Genomic DNA, 21,395 nt, shown 5'->3' on the forward strand with positions numbered 1-21,395 from the left:
CTCCTGTAACTCGAGACCCAGGGGATCTAACTCCCCTTTCTGGCCTTCAGGGTTACATCATTCATGTGTACTTAGCCACACGTAGACATATATACATGATTAAAAATATGACTAATCTTTAAAAGACAGAAATGTGTCTGCAGAGAAAACAGCTTTGAACTAGGGTTGTGTGGGGCTGGCAGGACAGAAGGACAGTGTCTTAGCAATCAAGGACAGTAGAGTGAATACTTACTGAGACCATATGAAGGGCTGATCTCACTAGGATCTCACTCTCAGAGCCACCCTCTGCTGTTGGGACTTTGGGCACCTTCACCAAGGTGACATTACAAAAGGAGTCAACATAAAGCAGTGAAAAAGGAAGTTCAGGAACTTAGCCCAGGGTAGCTTATAGCAAAGTCTATTGACAGCCATCTGGAAGAAGTGCCTTCGATATATACTTTGGCCAAAAGTTAAATATTGAAACCAATAATTGACCAGAGTCAAATATTGTCAGTCAAGGAAGAATTTTAGGATGATGGGATTGTATTTAAATCCCTGTCAAATGTTTTAAAAGTCAAATTTGAAAGTTTGACACTTATGATGAAAAAAAATGAATTTATCGGCTGGTGGCTTGTTCCTGGGGTCCCTGGCTGTGTGTCTGTGTGCCCAAGGGCAGTTGTTCTCACTGCACTGCAGCTCAGCAACAGGGAAAGGAACTTGAATTTGGTGTTCAGTAGATTTCAAGGTCTCAGAAACTCTCCTCTTCTATTGCTGTCAATGTTTGTCAGTCTACAAGAATTATTTTTGTTTGCTTTGATATTTGGTTTCTATAGGTGAAAATGGTAAGAAATAGAGTTCTTAAATTTGAGTTTTGATTGGTAAGAACAAAATTTGCATAGAGAGCCCCCCAAAACTGACTGTCTGCTTCCACTTCCGCTTCTGCTTCCTCTTCCTCCTCCTCCTCCTCCTCTTTCTCCTCCCCTCCCCCTCAATTTTTATCTATCCCAATCATATTTAACACCCCTTTCAATGGCTGAAGCAGCTTTTTAGGAGTGGAACAATCCACTATGAATAAGAGGAGTCTTTCTCTTTCTGGAGCTTTGTGCTTTGTACCCTGGAGCCTGTTGTGGCTGGCATGAGGAACATTCCCTGTAGGCTGATATGTTTGAACACTTGGTCTTTCAACTGTTTGCACATCTGGGAGGTTATAGAAGCTTCAGGAGGTGATTTGCTGGGGAATGTACTTCTCTGAGACGGACCTTGAGATTACATAGCTCAGACCCACTGTCTGCCATTTCCCCACCGTGGAAATGAGAGAAGGTGCTACACAGTCTCTGCTGCCATCCTTCCCAGCTACAGCAGACTGTATCCCTTAAACCGTGAGCCCAAACAAACCCTTCCTCCCTCAACTTGATGATTGTCAGGCGTGTGATCCCAGTAATAAGACAAGTTACTAATAGAGGAAGATAGACAGTGATCAAGGCCATATAGTAAGAAGACAGCCTCAGGCCAAGCTCAGTACTGTGGAGAGACATAAAGCGGGGGTGGGGTGGGGAGATAAAGGAATAAGGATAAAGGGAATATGAAGGATTTTCCAGCATGACTGCATCAGACATAGTTTCTTAATGATACTCTTCTTAGAAGTCTTATTCCTCATGGAAATTTTGGGTGCAAATTTCACATCTAATCCATAACTTTGTTGTGACAGAATATGAAGAGTTCCCACCTAAAGCATTTTCCCCACTTGACCCTTAACCAACTGTCTTTAAAATTAAAATAAATAACTGAAAATGGATATTGTTATTTTTCAAAGTTTTAAAAAGTTGTTTTTATTTTATTTGTATGGGTGCTTTCCCTGCATGTATGTCTAGGTACCACATGCATGCCTGGTGCCCACAGAGGTCAGAAGAAGGCACTGGATCCCCTAGAATTGGTTACAGATGGTTGAGAGGTGCCATGTGGGTGCTGGGAATCCAACCTAGGTCCTCTGGATGAACAACAAATGCTCTTAACTGCTGAGACATCTCTTTAGTCCCTAGAAATCATTCTAGATGGTTAGTTTGTTTAAATGTCTTAAATGCTAGTACATCAGTAATATACTACCTCAACCACTTTATCTTCTGTATATTGCTATTTCAAAAATTGTGGTTATGGACTGGAGAGATGGCTCTACAGTTAATAGCACTGACTTCTCTTCCAGAGGCCCTGAGTTCAATTCCCAGAAATCATCTGTAATAGGACCCAGTGGCCTCTTCTGGTGTGTCAGAAGACAGCTACAGTGTATTCATATGCAAAATAAATAAATCTTTTAAAAAATTGTTTGCTTGTTGATTAAACAGATGTTCTATTATTTTTCCTCATATTATCTTCCAAACATTGGCTTTCATAATATTCTATGTTCCTGTCAAATTCATGTGCTGACATCATTAGTACTTCTTCATACTTTCGTATGCAACATTGGTAGGCTTCATCATAGATTTACGACTGTATCGTTTTCTTCCTGATGTATCAGCTGTGCACTGTGTGTCTCCAGGCTAATGGGAGCTGGGACGTACAAGAGCATATAAGACACATAAGGGGATTTTCATTCTATTTCCTCCCTGACCCCTTGTCAGAAACTTAAACTGCATTTCAGTTTCAGACAGTATGCAGGCACAATGCTCTCTTCCTGGGCTGCCACACAGATGTCCTGCTTAGATAAGGTAGCGATGGCGTGTGATTGCACAGTTGTTTGGCACATGCATAGGTATCTAGGGATGCCAGAAGTGTCATAGATATAAATGCTCATTTTTCTTGGTTATTCAGCTTTCCCAAAGCTGAGTCTAAAACGGAATGTAACAGTAGATTCTGGTCAAACACCAAGAACAAGATAGAATCCTCAGTCACTCCTGTTTCAGTTCAGCTAGAACTTGGAAAGAGTTTAGAGTGCCAGGCATCTGAATGGCAGTTGGCCAGCCCTTTTCAGGTCCAGGGACCAACGTGTTCAGTCTGGCGTCTGAAAGAGTCTCAGAAAGGTTTTCTGAGGCTCGGTACTCATAATGGAGTGGTCCTTTTTATCACTCTTGTTTGTTGAGTGTTTTCAAAATCTCAGACCTCTGCAACTCCCCTAGTTTACTGGCACAAACAGATACTAGCTGCTTGTAGACCAGTTGTTCTTAAACTCTACCCATGGTGACCTTTTTTTTTTTTTTTTTTACCTGAGAAACTTTTATGTGACCCTGGGTATATAGGTATATAAAGAAGTATACAAATTAAACATTTATCAGTAACAACTGATAGGTATAATTACTAATAACAAATCATAGAGAAACTGTTTAAAACACTTCTTTGATATACATATAATTTACCACTCATCAAAGATGAAAGCAAAATTACTAATGGGATGAATGTGCTAATCTAATATAGAGTGAAGATAAACTAATTTGATGTTCAGTGATGGTGGTGGGAAGATACTAAGAGCCTTTACTCCAGCCGTGTTATTTCTATGAGATCAGATAACTTTCACGTGAAATCACTGCTGGTCATAACACACAACTGTCTGTGCTGAGCTATTTCAGGCTGTGTCCATGGTCACTGGGCATGTGAAGTGCACAAACGAGCGTGTTGTGTGTTCACAACCCCGGGAAGCAGTGAAACTGCATGTCTTATTACCTCTCCTGTTACTGTGATAAAGGTCCTGACAAAAGCGATGTAGGGGAAAAGATCTCTTGTCTCACACTTGGAGGGCACACTGCCCTTCCTGGTGGGGAAGGTCCTGGCGGCAGGAACTGAGGGAACTGGACACGTTGCCTCCACAGTCAGGAAGCAGAGAGTGGTGACTGGTGATGCTCCGTCTCCTTCCTCTTGTGCCTGTGAGGCTCATGTGCAGCCAACAGTGCTGCTCCCTCGCAGGGTGGATCTGCACACACACACACACACACACACACACACACACACACACACACACACACCGCCCAGTAACCACACCAGGGTAAACCCTTCACAAGCATTTCTGGAGGCCGACCTCATCTAGTTAGTACTTCAGGGGCTTGTCTCTTGGGCAATTCTAGATCCTGTCCAGTTTACAGTTCTCAGGTTACTTGTAACACAAGCGACAATTTCCAGAAATACTTTTGGGATGCACTGGATGTTTGATTTCGAATTCACCTGCTGTGTGTTCTATGAACCTTTCACCCTTTCTACCGGTGTTGCAGACCCATACTCAGTTACAGGAACACATGTGGGGCCATGACCCACAGCTGAAGAGCTCTGTCATAGGTGATGGCCTCATGACCAGTGACCCCCCTGCCCCAGCTCCCACTAGGCCTGAGACCTGAGCGACCTCTTCCTCCTCAGTGCTTCTTGGGCTAAGCGTATTTTCACTCTATGGTCTGACTGCAGCATCTTATATGGGAGCACGTCAGAGACTGGGATTCTAATCATCTCTGGGTCCCTGTGTCTGCGTGGAACAGGTCTCTCGATGCGGGTGGGCAAAGCGTGGATGAATGAGTGACAAACACAGGAGAGTTCGTGTGGAATCTGAGTGTAATGTTCGAATTGAGCATCAGACTTTTTATACAGAAGACAATAAAGAAGTTGGGTGACATACCCGCAAGGTACAAATGAGGTAACTGGATGCTTAATGATTCTTACACAGAACAGAGGAATGAAAACACAAAGATCGGAAGGAACTGGGCAATAAAATAACTGAGACAAAGTCAGCTCTATCTAAGGTCAGCTATAGTCATAGAAGCCAGGTGTGAGAACTTTTCACTCCTAGGGCAAGGGCTTTCATACCCAAGTCATGGTTCTAACTAGGGAGTTCCGTTCTAGCTAACCATCTCATGAATAATGCAATACTCTAAAACCACAGCCCGATCTGCTTCCTAAACCATTGTAAATTCCTGTAAATAGGTGTAACTCAGCTATAATTCTAAGCATCTATTCTGGTTTCCCCTACGGTCAGAAACTTCTTTCTTCCTAGTTGATGGTAGATTCCTGTGAAGGGCAGTGACCTAACTTTTACTCAAAGAGATAGTGTAATACCAGGGGCAGTACTGAATTCCAAGCCCAAGGTCTTGCTAAGGACGAAATAGGACTGTTGGAACACTGGCGGATGGCTTTAGCTATGTCAGAATTCAATCTTAAAAGGCACTTATGATAGGAAAATATTGAAAGAGAGCACGTGGATCCATACACTAGACTAAGGCGGGAATGGAACGCGGGAACGAAAAATTACTGTATGGGTAGGGAACGCTAGACTCCAGGAGGAGAGCTTCCTTGAAACTCTTTTGCCTCACGAGTGACTTTTAAGCCTCTCGGCTTGTCCAGTTGACTCGAACGGAGAGCGTAGCACTGAATAAATTGGCTTCTCTTCTGTACTATGTGTGTTTATGTGTGTGTACATACACCATCAGGCCATAAGACAACTCCGGGTGTCAGTCCTCTGTACCATCTGCCTTGTTCTTAGACATAAGATCTCTCATTGGCCTGGAGCTCACTAAATAGGCTAGGCTGGCTCGCCAGTGGCCCCAGGGAAAGAGAGGGCCACCTCTCTTTCTTCCCAGCACTGGACTACAGGTGTATACCACCATGCCTAGGTTTTTATAAATCTTTTGCAGATTGTGTTTAGGTCCTGGAGTTAGCAAGCAAGTACTTCAGTGACTGAGCCAAACTCTGCCCGAGTCTTCCTTCTGCCTTTTTTAACCGTGTGATTTTTACTATCATACACACACACACACACACACACACACACACATACACACGTAGGTATCATTTACTATCAGTATGAGAAGCATGAGAAAAGGGAAGGGAAACAAATTGCCAAAAATTCCAAAAGCTGATCGTTCTGTGTCTCCCCTTGAAAGCTGCCGAAGGTTGGACAGAGATGGTGTACTCGGTTCAGCTTGACAGTTCTTAGAGGCTGCAGTCCTAGTACCGGTACCATGATTTCTGGCAAATAGAATTGCATCCTCTTACCTCATAAATCTGTGGCAGCATTCCTGGCTAAAATGTCCTGGATGGTCCCTCATCCTGCCAGTTTCTCCTAGGCCAGAGCTTAGGACAGAGGTCACTCCCAGAGCGCTGGACATAACTCAAAGTTCTACTCCTTCTAAGCGACCACAGATGTCCACTGAGCCTCTGGCTATGTCTCTCTGCAGACACTAGTGGTAACTTAGCTTGTTGGTGGGCCTTCTCCACTTTAAAAATACATTTATTTTGTGTTTAAGGTTTAGGGGATACACAGGGGATAAAGTGTTCACTGTTCACTGCAGCGAAGCAGATTAAGAGTTTGTCATCTGATAATTACTTTCATTTGTGATAAGAGCAGCTAAAATATACCTAACAATAGATCTGTCTGGCATTTTAATTTTGTTATCTCTAGTCCTCCAAACTCTTGATCTTGAGCATTCTGTTCCCCATTTGGTTGATGGCTTCCTTGGCCGCCACCTTCTTCTTCTTCCTCTTCTTCCTCTTCTTCTTCCTCTTCTTCCTCTTCTTCTTCTTCCTCCTCTTCTTCCTCTTCCTCTTCTTCTTCCTCTTCCTTTTCCTCTTCCTCTTCCTCTTCTTCTTCCTCTTCCTCTTCCTTTTCCTCTTCTTCTTCCTCTTCCTCTTCCTTTTCCTCTTCTTCTTCCTCTTCTTCTTCCTCCTCCTCTTCCTCCTCTTCTTCCTCTTCTTCTTTCTTTCTTTCTTTCTTTCTTTCTTTCTTTCTTTCTTTCTTTCTTTCTTTCTTTCTCTTTCTTCTTCTTCTTCTTCTTCTTCTTCTTCTTCTTCTTCTTCTTCTTCTTCTTCTTCTTCTTCTTCCTTCTTCCTTCTTCTTCTTGCTTTCTTATTTTTTTGAATCTACTTTCACATCTCAAGAGCCTACCACAATGTTACCTAAGAATTAAAAATAAACCAAACCCTTCATTACACATTCTGTGATGATATTCCTGCTGATGCACCTAATGGCTCCGCTTTGTTTTTATTCTTGTGTAGCCCAGGGTGGCTGTAGATTTCTTATTCTCCTGCCTCAGCCACCCAGTGCTGGAAATACAGAGTGTCCCTGGTTCATCTGCTGCTTTTGAAGTTGTTGCCGTGGCCTCTGTAGGTGGCGAGCTGGGTGAGGCCCCCCTGGCATGAGGAATGTGCATGGTCATCTTCTCTTTGTGCTCCCTTAGCACCTCATAGGTCAGCAGGACAGGTGGGTGTGGAGGATTTGTGGAGAGAGAGAAAATGTTGGAGAGGCTGGATTTTTTTTTCCCCCTGTGTGGTTGTTTTTGTTTTGGATTTTGTTTTTGCTTTTTATAATTCAGAGAGGAAACGCACATGAATGTGATTTGTAAGCTGTCAGGTGCCAGGCAGAAGGCAGTGCTGTGTCACTCGACATTGGCAAGGTTTTCCTTTGTGAGTCTTTATACTGAGTCAGGAGTTAGTGGCGTCCAGGGTGAGAGCTTCAGTCTGGATGCAAGGGTCTGGGGAAAGCCAGGAAGACTTGAGAGAGAGCCCCATCCAGCCATGGTGCTGGTTATGTGAGCTGAGACAGACTGTGGGGAGAGAATCATAAGGCTGCCCAGCTCCATGGTATGGTGGGAATTGAGTGGAAGCCCTGTCCAGAAGGCGTGTGCTGTCTGGCAGGCACCGGGCCCATTTGTGCAAAAGATTCCTTAGGTAAAGAAAGGGGAAGTGGGTTGATATGGCTCTGAGTAATTGGCAAACAGAGAGGAAACAGCCTAGACATGGGCCCATCGGCCTGTATGTGTGTTCTTCCTGTGGCCCAGGCATGTCTTTAAACCACAGGTGGTGCATTTTTGTAGATGCAAATGGAGTTTAATGACACTCAACAATAATTTTCGTTGCTCTAAGAACAAAAGAAAGTGAGATATCACCAGACCCATGACAGGAAACCCCAACTCAGTGCGTTCTCCCCAAAGTTTACATTCATGCAGGTGGGACTTCTCTCTGTATTAAGAGATTGTCTTTTATCATGTAGCTTACTAGGGTGCTCTTTTGACAAAATATAGGGATAACGTGTGAGCTGAGCATGGTAGCGAATAGTCCTTAGCATTCAGTAGTCAGGAGGGTGATGAACTTAAGACCAGCCTGGTATACACAAAGAGAGCCTGATGATGATGATGATGATGATGGCAATGATGGCGATGGTGGTGGATGGGACAGGAAAGGGAAGAACAGTCTATGACAAATGGAATGCTGGTATAGTTGCAAAATATGACATTAACATCTTTGATGTGGGGGGGGTGGTAGGGGGTAAGACTTTTATCCCCTGCCCTCTTCCCATTGAAACTAGGGTGAAGGGGGGAGGCCAGCCAAGATAACCTAGCATGTCTAATGAGATGTTAGCTACTCCCCTCTGGTAACTCACGGTCACACCAGCAGTGTGCTTTAGTAGATGCTTCCTGGTGCATTCGAGGTGTGCCATCGTGTCTGCAGTTTGTCTTCCCAAGTGCCAGCTCATTTCCTCATTAAAGCTCAGCGCCTGATGGGTTTACCCATAGAGCAGTAACAAGGCCAGTAGTTGAGGAACCAACAGGAGTCTACAGGGTAGAACATTCAGGGCAGGCAATCCTGAGCGAGGGCGCTATTTCAAACATGGAGGGTGAACAGCCAAGGCAGGCAGAGGTCAGAGTGTTCAACTGTCAGTTTCCACAGAGGCTTATATCAAAGGAGTGCTGAAGGCAGTTTGCCTCACCATTGTCTTAGACCATAGTATTCCTTTCACGCCTGCTTCTATTCAGAGGGGCGGCTGAGGAACTCTCTGTAACCGAGCCCTTAGTTTCTGGCATATTAGTTTGGACCACTCCGTTTCATTCGCCTGTAGCATTCATCCACACTGTTTTTAACCACCCGATAGTTACAGCCTGGCTGCAGGTGTGTTTCTGCTGCCACAAAAGCCTAGTTGCCCTTCAGAGCCAGCTCAAGTCTTTCCAGGACCCAGATGGCTGGACTAATCCATGCATCTCCAAGGGTCATGCATATGTTTTGCCTCTGAGCATATTTCAGACACACCTGAGAGCTAGAATGTTTTCCTGAAATATTTTTAAGTGAAATATTACTCAGTGACTAGGAGTGGGAGTCACTCAGAGCGTGATCTGCACTGTGGAGTCTGCAGAGTGAGCTGGCACCGGGGTGAGGCCGCACATTCCTGTGCGGATGACAAATGAGTGACCTGGCTGCTCACTTAACCTGCCGTTCTCATCTCTTTCTCTCCTAGGAGACAAATGGAAGACTGCTGTGACCCTGCCCATCTCTTTGCTATGACTAAGACGAACTCCCCCATGGGGAAGAGCCTGTGGTATGATGGGGAGCTCTTATACTCGTTCACCATCGATAATTCCACGTACTCCCTCTTCCCCCAGGTGAGTGGAGTCTGTTGCATTGTGATATGACTCACTCTGTTTCTCACGATTGGTAGGACGGGGTTACATGGCTCTGCTAGCCCACTGGGCTCTCCTCTCCCATCTTCTTTCCCATCTTAATCTTGCATACCTTTTTCTCGTGTCTTTCCATGTTTCCTGCTTTGAGGCAAGGGTGGAAGTAAAATATTAGCAAGAAGGACCTTATAGATCCGCAGCTATCTGTCACTTAGACCTCAATAGAATGAAACTAAGGCAAAGGCTGGTCAGGCCATGCTGGCATCCTCATGTTCTGATGTCAGTGGTGAAGATTTGAGATGCTGGAATGTTTTCTTAGGACTGATGCTGCCACTGGGGAATGGGGACCCTGTGTCTTCTCAGAATTCTAGCTTGCTGCCCTTGTGGCTAGATTCTTGCTATGAGGTGGAGGACTGTTGGATACTGAGAGAAAGAATTCAGTCTGAGCACCTTGGAAGTGCTCTAAGCCAGTCTTTGCTTCCTCAGTGTTTTCCTGCTTGGGTTTCTGAAAACTGTAGTAACACAATTTTTATTAACTCGTTTGAAAAAGACAATTTTTATTTTAGAGACCTGTTTGCGGAGGGTGGGGAGATCTTTGGTAAACAACCACTAGGGAGAAGCTAAGAAATGAGTTTTGGTCTTCCCAAGTCTTTTGGGTAACTTTAGTTTGGCCAAATGGTTGCCTTGAAAGAGGATCAATGGTCAGGGTTAGATAGTAGGACTGAGCTTCAAGTAACCCTGTAATGCATAAGTAACAAGCACAGTCCTAAGAAAGAGGCCTATACATCTGTCCCATTCGATCCAGAGTCACAGCCTCTGCAAAGTGAGCCCATATTGCTGAGCATATACCTGAAGGCTTCTTAGTGAGCACACCACAGAGATACCTGCATAGGTACATTGTTTCTGCATTGCTCACAGTAGCTGAAATAGAGCCAGCCTCCATGTCTGTCAGCAGAGGAATGGGTAAAGACACCGTGGTCCGTGTGTGAAGAAAAATGAAATCATGTCATTAGTGGGAAAATGAACAGAACCGGAGATCGTCATGTTAAGTGAAATAGAACAAACTCAGAAAATAGATATTACACGTTTTCTCTCTTACAGAATTGTAGCATGAGCACACACATGTGTGTGTGTATCTGTGTCTGTGTGTCTGTCTGTCTGTGTGTTTGTTTCTGTGTGTGTCTCTCTGTGTGTGTCTGTCTGTTTCTGTATGTGTCTGTCTGTATGTATGTGTCTCTGTGTTTGTCTCTGTCTGTGTGTGTCTATCTCTGTGTGTCTGTGCATGTGCCTGTTTGTCTCTGTGTGTATCTGTGTGTGTCTCTCTCTGTGTCTCTGTGTGTGTGTCTGTTTGTGTCTGTCTGTGTGTCTATGCATGCGTGTGTGTGTGTGTGTATGTGTGTGTATGTGCAGCACATAAGCATATGAGAGTGAGGAAGGACCTAGAGGATATGGGGAAGGACAGAAAAGGATGATGGGTGTATGTGACATGAAAGCAGAGAGAAGAGATATTTAGGGGATGGAGAGGGATCGGAAGAGGGAAGGAGGGGAGATGGGGAAGGCTGGGGGAAAAATCCAAACAAAGTATAATCACTTACACATATGAAGATGTCACAACAAAACCTATTCTTGGTTATGTTAACCAAAAACAAATAAAACAATAACAAAAGGGAAGGTCCTATATGTGCTAGATCACCCTTGGGTGTGACAGTGTAATTGCATAGTTTTAGAAGGTATGCTGGTTAAAGAGCAGGGCAGGAGGGAACCAACAGTAAATAGGGGGCTGGAGAGAGGGAGAGCAACTCTTGCTCTTGGAGAGGACCTGGGTTTACACTTACTAGGTGGCTCACAATGCCCATAACTCCAGTTCCCATGGATCTGACTCCCTTTCTGACCTCCGTGGGCGCCAGGCATGCATGTAGCTCACATGCACATATCCTGGCAAACACTGATATAAATAAGATGAAGCAAATAGAAATTAGGAAATATAGATTGGGCAGCTGGCTTGGTGGCAAGAACACTTATTCTATAAGTGTGAGGACCTGAGTTCAACTCCCCAGTGTCTGTGTATAAACTGGGCATGGCTGCATGCACCTGCAGCCCCTGCATTGGGATGGGACTGGGGGTGGGATAGCAGAGCCAGGTAGGTCCCAGGAGCTCACTAGCCAACCAGCTTAGCTAAATCAGTGACCTTCTACTCCAATGAGGGGCCCTGCCTCAAGACATGCAGGCAGAGAATGGTAGAAGACACTGGAGATCCTCTGGCCTCCAAGTGTGTGCTTGTGGGAGTACACACTCATGTGCTTATACATATGAACCACATACAGGCACAGCACACTGTACCACACTATACCACATACATGCACACACATTCTCTCATACACACATGCTAGGAAATCAAGCTTTGATTCTGTGCCAATCCTCGTGTGCTTCTTGTACTTGGTTGGTTTGTGCTGTGGAGGACTCCTACTATCAAAGGAAAGTGGAAGAAATGTCTCTATCTTTTACCAACGAAACTTGTTGGATAACGTACCCCATCTCTTCTGAGACTCAGCTCTTGTCTCTGTATGATGGGGAGAGAAACATGGGTCCTATCTCTTTACAGAGTGGCAGTGTAGACTAATTTATCAGTGTGTGGTATAACCTCTGATGGCCAGTGCTAATATCTCCCTTGCTCATGTGCTGGATCCTGAGACTAGGCATCTTAGTCAGGGTAGGAAATGTGTAGAAATCACTCTAGGTACTTTAGGTAAAAAGATAATTTGTCAAGGGAGTTTGGTGCTTCTAACACTAGAAGAGAGAAGCAGGAGTCAAGATGCCACTCCTAGAGTTGAGTTCCAGATTGTGGCATAAGTTTTCTAGGATTAGAAGATTCTAGAACCGTTGCCATTTGTGTGGCCATGATTGCCTTCAGAAGAAACAGTGTCCAGCACGTGGGTTTCAGGACTTCTCTTCTTCAAGTCTTATTCAAGTACATGTCATGCAAAGATGAATCTGCATCCAAACCACTCATTGCCTAGAAGTGGGAGACAGGCAGCCTTTAACTCCCAAGCTCCAGCAAGATGGTAATGAAAGGGAGATATCCAGCCTGAACCAGTGAGTGAGATTCTATGAAGTTAGTACTAGCCAGGCATGTTGGCACACACCTGTGATCCCAGCACAGGGGAGACTGAGGCAGAAGGTTCACACATTAGACCACATCGAAGGCTGCAGCACCTGACATGCTTGATCTCACTCTATGTCACCACTCTGTGAATAGACAGCACCCATGCTACTCTGTCCTTTGTACGGAGGATGCTGCCGACTGGCCTCAGATGCCCCCTCAATCCAAGAGAGAATCAGGGTCCCGGTACAGGTGGTCAGGGAGTCGGCAAAAAGTGAAAAAATCAACGAGAACACAAGGGAGTGTTGTATCTGAATGTAATTTGTCAAAGCAAGCATCAGACTTACATATTACAGAAAACAAGTTAAGCGATACATTAAGGTCATTCAAGGTACATTGAAGTTATCTGACACGAAACAAAAAAATGCATACAAAAAGACTGGCAGGAACCAGGCAATGTTTACAATTGAGATAAGATCAGCCCTATGTAAAGTCAGCTATTCACAGGAGCCATGTGAAAGGTCTGATGCAGTGCTAGTCTATTGTTAAACCCACCATCAGGGGTCCCTTAGTAAATACCTGCTTATGCTATTCCTCTGGGCCCAGTGAACAACACGCACCAGGGGAGTTCTGTACTACTAACCCTTTCATGAATAATACAATACTCCAGTTCCTCCTAAAACTACAACCCACCTTCTTCCTAGGCCATTGTGTATTCCTGTGTATGGGAGTGACTCGGCTATTGTTCTAAGTATTTACTATGTACACTAGCCCTGAGATTTCTAGCTTCATTCAAGTAAATTGTAATGCCTGATTTCTTTCACTGTCTCTCTTACAATACTAGAGGTAATTCTGAATGTTACTGAATAGGTAACATTCTTACTGAATTCCAAGCCCAGGGTGGGCTCAAGGATTGCCTAGGACATTGGAACACTGGTGGAGGCTAATCTAACCTAGCTATATGTCAAAATAAGTCCTTAAAGGCACTAATAAAACAATATTGAAGGAAAGCACACAGATCCATTCACCGACTATAGCAAGGACAGATTTGGCACATTCGTTTTACAGGATGCCATGGTTCCAGGAGACTAAGTTTCTGTGAACTTTTGGCCTCGGGACTGCATCCAAGCTTTTGGGCCTGTCACAGTCACTACTGGAGTGGGTGTGGCAGGAGGAGACTCAGTCTTAGGCACAGAGTGAGTTCAAGGGCAGCCTGAGCTACACAGCAAGACCTAGTTCTAAGACAGACTGAGAAATTCAGGACTGATACTGAAGAGCTAAGTGAAGATGAGGGGAAAACATGTCTTTAACAGTAAGATGAAAGTTAAAAGCAAGGCAAATGAGGCCTTTTGTAGTTGAGGGTTCTCAGCCATGCCACCTGACAGTCAGCTTTCTGGTAGGAAATAGATTAGAGGGGAAGAGATGATTAAAGAGACACAAGCTAGCCTGCTGTCACAGAAGGGGAGGAAAGGAAGCACTTCCTTTTCAAGTGTGTGTGGATGAATCCTGTGCCTGTCATCATCTCAGAATAATAAAGGGAAAATGTGCCTTTCTGTAGGAACCAGAAGTCATTACATCACCATGTGTGCATAACTGTGCAAAACACTCAGTGAGCAGATTTTTAAACTTATATGTTGATTTTCCTGTGAGATTCTGAAATGACTAATTACTTTGTTAACACTCTGAAAAACTAGTTGCAACATGGAGTTGCCTACCTCCCTATTCTCCTAGGTATTTCTTGTTTGTTACAAGCAAACTAAGTTGCCCTCTACTTTCCTGCTCTCTTTTGTGTTGCTGCTGATAGGAAAGTATCAGAGCCAGAAAGCAGGTGAACAGGCTCTGCTTGGTTTGAGGAACAAGCTTGGATTCCCCTGCCTGTACTGGTCAGCCCTTTAAAGGCCTGTGGTCAGACTCAGAGTCTATAGACAGTGTGCAGATGAGCTGTTCATATCATGGCAGACAGGAAGTGTAGTGAAGTCATAACAGGAAGTGATCAGGACAAGGTCTGTGGGCCCCTGAGCGTGTCCCTCCACATACCGTACAAATGTTATCCAGCACTCTTTTTTTTTTTTTTTTGTGCTCCACTGTGGTGTCACAGTGTCCACTGTGGTGTCACATGCTCAACTGTGGTGTCACAGTGCTCCACTGTGTTATCCAGCATTCTTATCGTTATTATTCTTCTGGCCACTATTGCTCACTTCACTGTTGCTGCCAAGGTACAACAGAAGAGAGAGAAAGGTGCCCGTGTTTATTGCAGAGTGTTTTGGGTCCTCTTTAGGGCTGTGTCCTTAGATAAGGATCTAGAGGGCACCGTATCTTGGAGATATCACACCAAAGCTCTGTTGTCACATTCTGCCAAGTCTCCCTTGGACCTTTCACAACTGCCTGTAGCATGATCATCAAAAGTTTTGAATTCTGACACATGACAGTTACCTGCACAATTGCATTTGTACTTATTACCGTTTCTGAAAAGTTCCCTCCTGATTCCAGGACTTTGCGGTGAGCCTTGGAGGAATAAGCTTCCATCTTTGTGGGAGTACGATGCTCCTCATGTCCTACTGAAACCCATTTCCAGCTACCCATTTACCAGGACGTCATGTCTAAGTCCTACTCAGACTGACCTGGAGGGGAGCAAGTTCTCATGTAGTTATATCAAAAGTTATATCAAATGGCTCTGTGGATGTATGTTGTTAAAACAACTGTTAAACATGATTAGGCATGGACACCTGACTTTATTTTGATAATTTGTTTTTTTTTTTTTTTTTTTTTTTTTTTTTGCTGGAACTCTTAATAAGGATCCTTGGATTAAGCTTTAAATCTCTCAAAGATGGGGAGTCTACGCTAAGAGATTTCTGTCACCTGAAATATTTAGGTAGTCTCACTTGCCAGTTTGGATTAAGAAATACCTGGATAAGAAAACCACACTTCTGGATGTGTCTGTGGGAGCGAGCATGACCAGGGATAATTGGCCTATGGGGAGGCAGCTAGGAGGGAAGATCCATCCTGAATATAGGTGGTGTCATCAAATAGGGTGGGGCTCCAGGTGGAACAGGAATAGAAGGAGGAGGAAGCCATTCTTGAAGGCACACTTTCTGCCCTGCTTCCTGGCTGCCATATCAACTCAGGTTGACCACAGACTCCAGGCCACTTTAGTTCTTGCAGGGTGTGTGGGTGTACAGAGAGTAGCAAGACGATTTAGAGATAGATAACTTAATCAGTAAAGTGCTTACTGTTCAAGCGTGAGGACCTGAGTTCAAATCCTCAGTGCTCATGGGATAAAAGCTGCATATAGTGACAAACACTTACAGTTTCCAGTGTGGGTCAGTGGGGCTCAGTGGTCCTCCAGTCTAGCTAGAATCTAGTGTGAGATACTGCCTCAAACAAGGTGGGTGTACTGGCTGGTTTTATGTGTCAACTGGACACAGGCTGGAGTTATCACTGAGAAAGGAGCTTTAGCTGGGGAAATGCCTTCATGAGATCCAGCTGTAAGGCATTTTCTCAATTAGTGATCAAGGAGGGAGGGCCCCTTGTGGGTGGTACCATCTCTGGGCTGGTAGTCTTGGGTTCTATAAGAAAGCAAGTTGAGCAAGCTAGTGGAAGCAAGCCAGTAAAGAACATCCCTCCATAGCCTCTGCATCAGCTCCTGCTTCCTGACCTGTTTGAGTTCCAGTCCTGACTTCCTTTGGTGATGAACAGCAGTAAGGAAGTGTTAGCTAAATAAACCCTTTCCTCCCCAACTTGCTTCTTGGTCGTGATGTTTGTGTAGGAATAGAAACCCTGACTAAGACAGTGGGTGACCCCTTAGGTTATCCTCTGACTTCCACATACATGTATATTCATGTGAGATAGTCCCTATATCGGATTAGCATTTTCCTTATTACTTAAGGGTCTTCTACTCCTTCTCCCTGTTGTATGTTCTTGGGCACTGAACCCAGGGACTGTCCCTGTTAAGTCTTCATGGTCTAGTACATGCAGGAATTACTGAATAAAATTTATTTTGGATTAAAACACTTTCCTTAGGATAAGTATACACTTCTTTAGAATTGAGCAAGAAAGGCACTGGAATGTCAGAAACCACATCTGCACACATCTGCACTGAGATGATCTGAAAAAATATTCCTCTTGGTGCAATACAAATGTGGTGAGCTTCACACTTTCTCCTTATGGAGAATAGTCACAAACTAAACCAGTTTCCTCAGAATATTCCCCAAAGCCATGTACAGGGAATAAACATGCTGATAACATGCCACTCTAACACTGGCTCCCAGCTTGTTAGTTTAATCATAGCTTCCCACTGTGCTCCCCTTTGGCTGGCTAGGCTGTGTCCTTGGCCTCTGGGCAGCCGACTAGGACATTCCAAAATAGTCTCTGAAACTGGCTTTGCTGAAATGACAGTGCATATTATCCCCCTTCATAGACCTGCATGAGATGTAATTTTCTCAGCTCCTGGATATTCCTGTGTCTCATAGAAACTTCTTTTTTTCTCCTAGTGAAATCTGTATCCTGCTATCAATAGTTGCATTACTGTAGTCACTTTGCCACATACACATCCTTCCAACTGTATAGAAATGAAGGGCACTGAATTTGTAGGGCACAGAGCATTGGCAGGTGTGTGTTTCATTATATTGTCAGGTTTCCATTAAAACCTCTTGTTTGATAACCGAATAAGGGCTTGCTTATCTCAAGTAATAGGAAGCAGAGGGTACAGGTCATTCAGGAGTGGGTCCTGGCTTCTGTGTACCATCAGCTTTTTTTTTTTTTTCCCCAAAACAATACTAGCTCATGGCCAAGGAAATCCCTTAGTTCTAGGATCCTAAGAGGAAGAGGGAGACTCAAGAGAAGTCCTGGTGCACTAATGTTTTGTGCCATTGGTCAGGACTGAGTCACATGCACAGGTCTAGCTGCAAGAGAGGCTCGGTAGTCCAGAGCTTGAACTCCAGGACAACACACTGCATTTGCCAACACCTACTATGTGCCTGGCTTTTGTCACATCATCTTAGTCTGACCTTTAAACTGATCTGAACATTGTTGTTATTCTTTTCATTTCACGGGTGGAACTAACACGGAGAGACTGAAAGGTATCAGACACCAGGTCAGGTGTCCAGAGCTGCTGGGCATGAAGCTGGAATGGGAAACTTAGCCAGGAAGATTTCAAAGGTTTCATGAATTCCAAAGATTTTATAGGTGCCTAGGAAGATGGCTAAGTTAGTAAAGTGCTTGCCATACAAGCATCAGTACCTGAGTTCAATCCCTAGGACCAGGTAAGAGCTGAATGTGGCAACGAGTGCCTATAATCCCAGCCCAGGAAGGAACTGTGAGAAACCCTTACTTGTGTTGGCACAGCCAGGCTAGCTAACTGGCAAGCTTCAGGCTCATCAAGAAACTTAAAAAAAAAAAAGCAGTGATTTTAAAAGACTTAGAATGTCTACCTCTGACCTGTATATGCACACTTGAACACATACACACACACACACACACACACACACACACACACACACACACACAGAGCACATACATAGCACACACAAAGCTATACACATTCGTACACCAAAACCTTAACACATTGTATCATTTGTTTATTTCTGGGAGAGACAGGATCTTTTGTAGGTGAATTATCCCCTGTTATTTGCTACTTTGAAACTGTTTAAAGACTTCCACTTTCCCTACGTTGGGACAACTGGGGGCTTTCCATTTGTGATCATTCAGGAGAAAAACAAGAATGTGGAGTTGGAGGCTGCCAAGTCCTACACAGTACAGCATCTCTCTGTCTTTGTGTGACCTACTAAACCACTCTGAGGAGAAACAAGCAATTACATTAGTTTGATATTTATACAAGAGAATTCCAAGTCCCCACAGAGACTCAATTCAAGCATCCTCTGCATGTTGCTTTCTTGTAGGAATCTAGAACCAATTCCTCTATCATCAGTGAGTAACCCAGGCAACTTACCTTGATGGTTTTGGTTAAATGGAGGATAATACAGCATAAAGATCCAGGTCCATCCTTGGCCTTTTCCTGATGACATTTATGATACTATTTAAGTTTTACTAACTATGTCCAATCTGATTTTCTAATGTCTAAGATAGAATGAACGACCTCTGGTCTTTAAATTTTGTAGTATTTTCGGAAACAAAGTTAAAACATGTTTGGGATGTAAAAGTGCCCTTGCACTAATTTGCAGAGAAGCACGTGATGTCATTATCACTGTTGGTTTTTTGTTTGTTAGGTTTTGTTTTTACACAGGGTCTCAAGTGGACTAGGCTGGCCTCCAGCTCACTCTGTAGCCAAGATGCTCTGAACTCTGGATCCTCCTGCCTCTACCTCTTGAATGCTGGGGTTGAAGGCAAATACTACCAGACCCAGGTGATCCAGTACTGGGTAATAAGCCCTGGGCATCATCATGCATGCTAGGCAAGGCACTCCACTAACTAGGCCACATCTCCAGTCCTGATACGTTCTCGTCTGCCAAAGCACTTGTGGACTTAGCCTTTCCATGGAATTTTGGTGACACCAGGAAGTGATTTAGAAGCACTCCCCACCAACCAAGGGCTGAAATCACTTCTCCAAGACAGTGTAGGATTCTACCGAGTGAGGGTACAGGGGAATATGGACTACTGATAAAAAGCTACAGATTCTGCAGTATGTCCATCTCTGTTATTATAAACAGATAACAGGATAAATGGAAAGGATAACGTGAAATAAAGTTTTAATTTCCAGTAAACTGAGCCAGAGCTTTTGCAGTGGATTGTTGTCTGTTATTCTCCAAAGTGCTACTGAAAAAAACAAGAGCAGTAGATCACCACAGGACTGTAGAGTAGTTACTGTCTGTGTTCTTAGTTTTAATTATTATTTCTTTATGTGATCATTTTTGCCTACATAAATGTATGTGCACCACTATGTATGTGCCTGGTCCTGTGAGGGCCAGAAGAGGGTGTCTGATCCCTTGGAGCTGGAGTTGCAAGCAGGTGTGGACTTGGGACCTAAGCCCCACTCCTAGACTATTGTCTGAAGGGACAAGCACGACCTACAGTTCTCAAGGTTTAATTGTCCCGGATCACTTCTGAGGTCGCACCATGTTCTCATTTTGGGCTCTGAACTTCTGACAGAGTCCAGGCTGTCTAGAGACAATGAGATCCGGTCCCATAAGGCTGTAGGGTTTTTCAGACAAGATCATTAGGTTTTACTCTCTATTGTGTCTAGCTCTGTGGAGCCCAACTACAACACAGGAATCAAAAATCTAAGGGAAGGAGAGAATTTGGGCACATCATTAATTAAGGCATTATCTTGGCAGCTTGTTAGAGAGTGGGTGTCCGGCGATGTCACGGAGAAGTTTAGCATGGGGAGTGCCTTTGGGAGCAAGATGAAGGTTTGTAAATGGCGAATGAATAGTTTTTTTAAATTTATGATTTTTGATTCCTCTTGATCTACACTCAGGATCTTCAAGCTTTGGATTCTGTATTAAGGTGTGAAAAGGTGATGAGATCAAGGTAACTGTAGTTGAATTCAATAATAGTTTTCCTGCAGTGGCTAATGGCTTTAATTACCCTTCATGGCTCAATTGTCTCTTAAAGGCCCCTGCCTCTTAATGATATTGTAACACGAGTAAATTTCAACCTGCATTTTGGAGGGAACATTCAATCCACAATGGAGATGACGGAAATTTTAATGTTCTTTCTTATATACATTTAAATTTTTCCCCAATATTAACCTTAGGCTAGCATCTCCTTGGATGTAACAAGGAGTCCCTGCCCAGCATCCCAGCATCCTCCAGACAACTCCTAATGAGCTCCTTTTTTGTTTTTAGATTTACTTATTATTATATGGAAGTACACTGTAGCTGTCTTTAGACACAACAGAAGAGGGCGTCAGATCTTATTATGGATGATTGTGAGCCACCATGTGGTTGCTGGGATTTGAACTCAGGACCCCTAGCAGTCCATGCTCTTAACCACTGAGCCATCTCTCCAGCCCCCTAATGAGCTCCTGACATCAGATGTGACCTCCTCTTGGTCCATTTTCCAAGTTGCTGCCCCAGCAACCTTTCTTTAAGTGCAAGTTAAGACTCTGGCTGCTTGTGCTTTGCCCTCAGCTCTCGACTGTCCTCCCATTCACTTTAAGACCAAGGCAAACAAATGCTTTAACTGCTTTCCACCTCCATTTGACCTGGTGTCAGCTGGGCCTCCAGGATCACTTTCCACAGGGCTGCTCCTGCCTTTATACTTTGTCTTACTGGTCTTCATAAATATGTGTGCTTCCTAATTTAACAGAGATTCCAACACACCATCCCCTTTCCTGGGAACTCCTGGCCTCTTCTTCATGAATTTCTGCTTATGCTTTTGATTTTGTTTGAATTTAATATTTGGGGGGAGGGGGTTGTTTTGCTACTTGGGGGCCCTCTCTCTGTGTCCCTGGAAAGCTCGTAGAGAAGATACTCAATTAGGGGGTGTTAGGAACCTGCAGCATCTCTCACATAGAATGTTTAGAATATAATAGAGACTCAATACAGTTTAGCAGGATGAATGAACGAATAAATGAATAAATGAGTGAGTTGATTCCCAGTTTTTCTTTTTCTCACAAGCACAAATATTTGTCCTAGAGTTTTTTTTTTCATGTCAAACACATACAAACAAACTCGGTATCTTATTAATGTTATTTTATGTGTTCAACTTTCTCTTTTGCCCATTAGTTATCTGTTCATAATTGTGTCCCCGCCCCCAAATATTCTGCATGTCCTATTTGGCTGATATGTCAAGGTCTCTTTTGAACTATGATGCCGCTCCTGCTGGTCTGTGCTGTTGTGAAGAGACGGAGGTTCGTTATCAGAGTGGAGGTGACAGCTATACATGGGAAGAAGTGTGTTTGGGCAGTCCCAGCCTAAAGCCTTTAGGGAGAGAATACAGATACTTTCAGCTGACTGCTACAGAGAGCTCCTTTTGTTACTGTGTGGATTTTTCTGTTGCCATGCTCA

At 44.0% G+C, this 21,395-nt stretch overlaps 1 protein-coding gene across 2 annotated transcripts in view; it reads left to right on the forward strand.

The window, feature by feature from the left end:
- The window catches only part of St8sia1 (ST8 alpha-N-acetyl-neuraminide alpha-2,8-sialyltransferase 1), a 142,911-nt gene that overhangs the window by 40,764 nt on the left and 80,752 nt on the right, over positions 1-21,395 (forward strand). Inside the window, exon 2 of one of the 2 annotated variants that reach the window (XM_021165388.2) lies at positions 9,170-9,314. In XM_021165388.2, the coding sequence (XP_021021047.1) occupies positions 9,170-9,314 (145 nt within the window). Of the gene's footprint in view, positions 1-9,169; positions 9,315-21,395 lie in introns of those variants that run through there. The other variant, XM_085839796.1, reaches the window with a different exon arrangement.

Source organism: Mus caroli, unplaced genomic scaffold (genome assembly GCF_978045245.1).
Source record: "Mus caroli unplaced genomic scaffold, Mus_caroli_1 scaffold_7, whole genome shotgun sequence".
In the NCBI taxonomy this organism is placed as follows: Eukaryota; Metazoa; Chordata; class Mammalia; order Rodentia; family Muridae; genus Mus; species Mus caroli.